Source organism: Marmota flaviventris, chromosome 2, assembly GCF_047511675.1.
Source record: "Marmota flaviventris isolate mMarFla1 chromosome 2, mMarFla1.hap1, whole genome shotgun sequence".
NCBI lineage: Eukaryota > Metazoa > Chordata > Mammalia > Rodentia > Sciuridae > Marmota > Marmota flaviventris.
The window spans coordinates 12,226,206-12,234,376 of NC_092499.1; the positions used below are offsets into that span (position 1 = coordinate 12,226,206).

The window sequence follows — 8,171 nt, forward strand, 5'->3', positions numbered from 1 at the left end:
AAATTTTATTGTCTTTTTTAATAGAGTACATCAAATAACTCCTTTAAGGATTCACGTCAAGCACTGATGGAAGTCACTTGAAGTATTGTGTTGTCTCTAAAGGGTACTTTACTATCCCAAGCACAGTAATTGAGAAAGAATCCACAATAGGAAGACCTTTATTAGGATTTGAATGTAAAATGATTCTCCTTTTCTGAGGAATAATTGCAAAAGTACAAGATACCTCTTATTCCTAGGTTTATGTGGCAAATTGTCAAGCATGAACAGAACGGTGTGCAGGAAGTATAAAACCCTCAAAGAGGCAACTCTCAATTTCCTGAACATGAAATACCATGACTTTGGCAACAACCAGCAAGCAGAAAACCTCAAAATCTGCTTTATTTTATATAAAATTACAATACACAGGGAACATATCTCATTTACATTCAAAAAGATAAGACAGTTTTATAAAACATGTGATAGTAGAACCATCAAAACACCAGTGAAAGATCTGTCATATAATAAAGGAAACAATGTTTAACATGATTCTTTTTTTTTTTTTTAACACAAAGAACTTTCACTACCCATAATGGATGGCTGCTTTCACAAAAGCTTTACAAAAACAAACCAACAAAGTAAATCCATAGTTAAATTCCATTGAGTTTGTTTTCAGTCACTGGCAGCTGAGTGCTCCTAACCCACCAAGCAGGCAATATTCAGGTGGATAAATTAGTTTGGCTATACAGTATAAATAAGCATTAATAATTAAACAGAGATATGGAGAGCAGTATACTGTTCTTAGATGACAAAGTTGATTAATCAAATACAATTAATTAAGGAAAAAGAACTTGGAGGCACATTTAAAGAACAAGACAGCATTGCTCTAAGGCTTTAGCCAGGGAGCTTTTTCAAATTCAGCTTCTTGGGTGCCCGTATCTAGAGATTATAACAGTCTGGGAAGCAGGAAAGACATATCAAATTAATAAGCACACCAGGTGACTCTGATGCAAGCTGGCCAAGGGCTTCCTTTTGAGAGGTCCTAGTAGAGAGATGAGAAATAAGAAAGGACATGCCCAGTAAGATGTCCAGGGGTAGAAGAATAATTGGCAGAAAACCTCAAAATCTGCTTTATTTTATATAAAATTACAATACATAGGGGACATATCTCATTTATAACCAAAAGGAATAAGACAATATTCTTTGTGCCCCTTGTTAAAGAAAGAGAAAAAAGTCTAGTCTCCAACATATTCAAGAAAGAAGGAATGTATCTTTTTGTGTATCTCCATTCTTTTTGAGACAATTATTTTCACCTCTGTTTAATTCATCTCAAATTTTTTTAAAAACAAGCATTTCTCAATCAGGAAGACTATAGCTAAGAGAGGCTGAGAGTCAATGTGACTGGAGGCCTTTAAAAATGGGAGAGATGCCCAACCGTCTCAGATGATTTAGGGGAAGTCTATTTGGAGAACTGCCCAAATAGCTCAGCAACCTTTGGTTGTCCCTGTTACCCCTTCAAATCTATGCTCTTCCTTCAAGTATGACCAGCCATAAAGCCAAAAGTGTTCTCTTGGCTCTGGCCCTAGGAAATTGGCTCTAATACTTATATAAACAGACGGTACCTTGCAATTTCACAGCCTTCTACTAGACTGAACAAAATAACTGCAAATCTTGTTTAATAAACAAACACAAGTACACACTATTTATTGAATTTTGTTTAAAAGGCATAATGTAAACAGATGTGCAGTTTTTCCCCAAGAGGGTGTTAAAAAAATATGTACAATAGAAGATAGTCAAAATAAGAAAATTTTAATCCCCAGCACCACAAAAAATAAGAAAATTTTACACTTAATATCATACTAAAAAAAAAAAAGTTTCCAGTCTTATTCCCTATCTTCTCAGCACCACCAGTACAATCATTACCAACACCCCTCTTTCCATGATAAGATAAATCTCTTAATATGCTCCTGCATTTTATAGTTCCTAATGTACTATCATGTAGAGCTCTTATGATTGTCACCAAAAAAAAGTAAGTATACAAGGAAAGTCATTTTATAAAAGAGAGAAAAAATTATTTGCAATCTAATTTTTGAGACTATATTCCAAATCACACTGGATTCACAGCCAATGTTCTAGTCACTTATTCATTCACCAGTATTGTTCTCAATACCTCCTATGCACCAAACTTTTTTCTGAGTCCTGGGAATACAATAGTAAAGAATGCAGACAAGTCCTCATTCCTTCTGGAACTTAGATGCTAGAGCTGTGTTATCCAATATGATAGCCACAAGCCACTGATGGTATTTAAATTAAAATTGAATCAAACTTAAAATTCAGCTCTTCAGTCTTACTAATGAAGACATATAAAGCAGGGCAAGAGAGAAGAGAGAAGATAATGCCAGGAGTTATATTAGCTAGAAAGAAAGGAAGGGCATCTAGAAAGATGTGGCACTTGAGCTAAGACCTAAAGAAAATAAGGAAGCAAATCAGGAGATCATCTGGAAGAAGGACATTGAGACAGAGGAGAAAACATAGAGAAAACACAAAAGTTCAGTACCTTTATGAAACTGCAGAAAGGTGATGTGCATAGTGAAGAGTGGACACAGACAGGCAGTAATTAAAGTAATAAGGTAAGCAATAGCCAGATTATAGAGGGCCTTGTGGGACAACTAAGGACTTTGAAATTGGTTTTTAAGAGTGACAGTAAGATAGATGGTTTGGATGAGGGAAGTGACATGATCTGATTTACATGCTTGGAGAAAAGTTCTGGCTTTTTAGTGAACAGGCAGTAGCAGGGCTTAAAAAAGGAACAGAGAGGTAAGTTACGAGGACCAGTGGCCCTCGGGAGAGTTAAAAAGGAACATAGAGGACCAGCTCATTGGATAGGTCCACATGAGAGATGATGGTAAGAAGTGGACTGAGTTGACATATGTTGAAATAAACCCCACTGGTCTTAGAGAATCATCTGGGAAGAAGAGACACATTCAGGTGTACGCAACAGAGCCACTTCCTGAACTTCTCCATACTGCATCACTTGAATTGAAAAGTAGTCTCTTCTGCACTTGTGCCTTGGGTTTGTGTGAGCAGAGTTAATTGTGTTCCACTAGAGAGGGTTTCTCCAAAAGACAGCCACACTTTTCAGAAGGGCATTTTAGTGAAACATAAAGACAAGACAATATGACCCTGAGTTTAAGTAGGTTAAGTCTATTAAAATATTTGCAGATGTGCAGGTTAGTGCAAAGTCATAGAGGCAGGACAGCCCTCAACACTGAAGAAATGTTCTGACATGTTCTAGGAGCACAACATCTGGCATAATAATGACAGTTATTATACAACAAACAAATTCCCACTAGTAGATGGCCCTCTACCTCAAGCAATATTTAAGATGATAAAATTTCAGAGCAACATGGAAATTGCAGTGAAATGTTAAAATTAGTAATGAGATTTAACATATCTGTGATCTGACTACCCATTTGATCCATTATGCATACACGTGTACAATGTCATAGAATATTCAAAAGCCATTCTCATATGTTATTTATCTCCTTTTCTTTGCAATAAACATGGGATGTGGACAAGGGAAGTTTGATTATTGACAATTTTATAAGGGAACCAATGTTTGATGAGGTTGAGACATTTGCCAACTGCCAAAGGACTATATTCAGTTCTTCCAAACTCCAGTACTAAAATATTTCTCAAAATTCAACAAGGTCTTCTTAAAGTATAGAAGACCTGACTTATAAAAACAATCATTAGCTAATAAAATAGACATCATATATTAAATATTACTAAACATCATCAGTATCTTGCACTCTTTTTTTAACTTTTTTTCCATAAAGTATTAATCTCTGGAAGACCACGGAAACATCACACATCCTATACAATAATAGTTTTTAAAAAAACGTTATATAAAAGTAATGGAGCAAATGACACATGGCCAACAGCCTGGGACCAGACGTTCAATTAAATCACACAATTACTTTTAAGTCAAAGCAAAGATTTGAACAAATCTTTATTTTTGCCGAGGGTAACTGACTTTTCAGAAAGTCTAACTTGGAAAAGAAACCAGATTTGCCTGCACAGTCTAAGATACTAGGATATACTAGCAGCATCTTGAACTGATATAATACTTCAGCTTTATTAGTATCTTTAAATCAAGGTTGTTTGCATCAATTAAGGTTCATTTGGAATTAGTTTTTTCTCTTCTCTGCTTTTTCTCTTTGGAAGACATTATCTTCCAAACATCCACATTTCAATTCAATTCACAAATCACAGATCCTTTATTGGAAAAAGAGAGGTTTCCATGGTGACATGAAATAATTTTTTTCAATTCTTAGTAACTCCTTTAATTTTTTTAATAAACAAAGCATATTGCACACATATGGAATAAAGAAAATATATTTTATTTATGGAAGGAGTTAAAAAAGAAGGTTATATAAAAGGGAAATTTAATAATAAATAAATTGATATTTGCTCTGCAGAACTTCAAAAGGAGTTACTTAAAACTAAAAGCACAGCACATAGTTCACCAACAAAGATGGCATAAAGGACAAATGAGATACACATAAAGGCCTTTTAATCTGAAGGAGCTGTAATATCTCATTGGGTTCACTCCAAAGCTCAGAACTTCATCATCCAGGTGATACAGACAATGATATAATCATTTAATGCCTGAAAATTTGTCTGTTTTACATTTGACCTTAGGAACACCACACCAAAGAGATTTTTTTAAAAGAGCCCTTCTGTCTTAAAGACTTTTATCACTTTATCAAGAATATAAAAGACTCAACATTTGGGCCTGGGGGTGTAGCTCAGTGATAGATGACTTGCCCAGCATGCAGAAGGCCCTGGGTTCCACCAGCACTGCAGGAAGGAAGGAGGGAGGGAGGAAGAGAAGCAGGAAGGAAGGGGCAACATCTTTATCCTAACTCCTTGGTACTGAAATTAAAATATTCTGGGAGAACTTAAAGCCTTCTGTGTTGTGTGTGTTTTTTTACTCAGAATTTCTAGATATGGAAACAACCACCAGAAAATAAAAACAAAGTCCCTACAATGAACAGTCCCACATTCTCACATCAATTCAACTTGACATGAGTAACCTGGAACCAGATCCCTTCCATCTTGGCATCTATCTCATACATACTTTGTGAAATAATGAGCACACAAAAGCAGCATCTGAACAGTGTAACAAAATGCAACTATAAAAGTTAGCATTACAATTTATTCTTGAAGATTTGAAGCTAACAAAGATTGTCTAATGTTGAACTACCAAAATGAAGATAAGAATCCAAGTTAAAACTAAAAGACTAAATTCAGACAATAAAATAAATACATGAACCATATCAACAACTAGATTAGAGGAAGCCATGTGCCTTTTATATAAAATATGGTTTAACCTAGGACTATTAAGCCAGAAATAACCTCACAGATTGATTTTTTCCAGATACCTCCTTTAAGGTTGAAAAATATAACCAATGTGATCCTGCAATCTGTACATGTGGGAAAAATAAGAATTCATACCCCATTTGAATCAAATGTATGATATATGATATGTCAAGATCATTGTAATGTTTTGAACAACTAATAAAAAAAAATTTAAAAAATTAAGTTCCAGAGACATGAAGCAACTTGTTCACACCTTTAAATGAACACCAAGTTATTCCTCTAATCAACACTAAAATTCACACAAATTCTGTAAACTCGACTCACTATTTTGATCTCTTCAATTGACAAGGTTCACACATTTTTATGAGTAAGGATTCTAACCTGACTTCAAGTTAATTAGTGTTCTAGGTTCTGTATTTCTAATTAAGTAGAAATTAAAAATCAAGTGTGATGAAATGAATGGCCAGCTCCACAATACCTGATCAATTTTAAGTATAACTTCAGAATCTTGATATACTCAATGTCTCTCCCAAAATTATTAACTTATTCCTAAGAAGTAGGAATACAGTAAATTAGATTAGTTATTAGAAAGATATAGCCTCACCTGCCATAATTCAAAAAAACAAGACTTTCTATTTTTTTTCTAGTGCTTTTTTTTTTTTTTTTCCAGTGCTGGGATTGAACCCAGGGCCTCATACATGCTAGGCAAATGCTCCACCATTGAGCTACATCCCCATCCCAACATTGTTTATTTTAGAATAGCTCTATACAACTTTAAGACTATATCTACAAACAAGTACCTGTCCATAAGTTTACAGAGAACCAAAAAAAGAAAATGACCAAATATTCTATTATTTGAATGATATGACAAATCTGCTAGTTTTTCCAAATTACTATAGAATTTAGGCAAAAAGTCAACTCTAAAAAAAAATGAAAATTACAATTCCATACCTAAAATTAAACTTGATTTTAAAATAAACAAATATAGCTCAATTAGTGCATATATTTACCAATTGTTGATACACCACAACAACTTTAATAAGATCGTAAATACATAAAATTAAAATGGTGAAAAATGACCACTAGGAGCTAAATGTGCCCAATAAAGTTACTTTTTAAATTACAGATGGACACAATACCTTGATTTTATGTATTTATTTTTATGTGGTGCTGAGGATGGAACCCAGTGCCTCACATGTGCTAAGCAAGCGCTCTACCACTGAGCCACAACCCAAGCCCCTAAAGTTATTTTTATAGACAAAAATTGAGGAAGGAGAGAAGTAAACTAACGTTACTGCTAGCAGGTATTGTGCCAGCACTCTGCCAATGTTCCAGGTTAACGTCTTAATCATCACAACAGCCTATGATTACTACAGCTCCGTGAATACTATTCTCATTTTACAGGTAAGAAACAGAAAGATTAACTAACTTGCCTAAGGTCAAACACTAGCCAATGGCAGAGCTGAGATGGGGAATCTAGATCTGTTTGACTCCTAAACACACAATCTTTTCAGATCATCCGCACAAACAGATCAATCCATGATCCATTTCCTTGAAGAATACTTTAGAAGAAACATGATCATAAAGACCACAACCCAATGTTTTTCCTGTTTGCTTTAACGTCCAATAAGCCAGCAGAATCGAGTATTTAAAAGTGGAAAAGAATTTAAATCAGTTCTGTACAGACTCCTGTATACAGACTCCTTAGCTGTTTTCAAAAATTCTGACTCATTTTATCATCACAACACCCCTGTGAGGGAAAGCTGATGGATCAGTCTGTGGGTGGGGTTTCAGCTCTGTGAGCTGCCCACCATCTCACAGCAAATTAGGGGCAGAGCTGGGACCAGAATCTACAAGTGCCAACTCTACCTGTTGCTCTTTCCACCAGAGCCTACTGCCTTAGGACACAAAAGAAAGAATTCTACATTGGAGGCAACACTCTCTCACCTTTTTTCTAATGTGGCAAAAGATGTTGTAATTTATAACTAGGAAATACAGCCTTTCTTTGACCTGTTCTTTCTTCCTATTCTGTAAGATAAAACTAAGTGAATAAAACAATTCTAAGGTATAATTGTCTTTCATTTCTTTGATTTTCATCATAATGTTAATACTGAAATGACTGAATTTAAATCATAGCATATGTACATAGTCAGTGATTCCATTAAAATATTAAAAATCAAGAGTCTGTAACAGCAAAAGCAATTTTCATTTGTACAATACGTAAAAATAATCTAGTATTAGGTAAGATTGAACTTACATATAGCCATTGGTAGAAAAGATGTGCTAAGATATTCAATAATATCCTTGTGCAGAAATGGAGGAAAGGTAGCTAACGTTGAGATCATCGTGTAGGGCAAAGTACTCAGAATATCATCATTGAGAAAGGGTAGCAAACATGTAGTTGTATAAAATATTGACTGTCCAAGATCTACAAAACAAAATTGAGTAATCAGTCACTGAATATTTTCCCATTAACAAAATACACTAATTTTACATCTTAAGTTTTAATGAGTTGATCTAAATTATAAGCAACTATAGTCTCCTTCCTATCAAGAGTTCTGAAACATACTGCTTGGTATAGTGTGCTATGTGTACAAGAGCTGGTCAATAATTGACTGATGAGTGAATATATTAAGAAATATAAATATCTATTACGTGAGATTTTTCTCAATATCATATAAATCATAAGAAATTCTTAATATTCATATCATCTTTTGATCTCATAAATTCAAAGCACTTTCCAATGTAAAATGATTTCTGAATCCCTCCAGCATTCTTACCTCCATTTATTTTTACACAAGATAACTGAG

General features: G+C 34.4%; 1 protein-coding gene across 3 annotated transcripts in view; it reads right to left on the bottom strand.

Annotated features, from left to right (window-relative positions):
• The window catches only part of Unc79 (unc-79 homolog, NALCN channel complex subunit), a 216,084-nt gene extending 208,363 nt beyond the window's left edge, over positions 1-7,721 (bottom strand). For 2 of the 3 annotated variants that reach the window (XM_071606555.1, XM_027931618.3), the window contains exon 1: positions 7,619-7,721. In XM_071606555.1, coding sequence (XP_071462656.1) covers positions 7,619-7,706 — 88 coding nt within the window. In that variant the 5' untranslated portion in view covers positions 7,707-7,721. The remainder of the gene's footprint in view (positions 1-7,618) is intronic. The other variant, XM_071606553.1, reaches the window with a different exon arrangement.
• Positions 7,722-8,171: the final 450 nt, after the last annotated feature.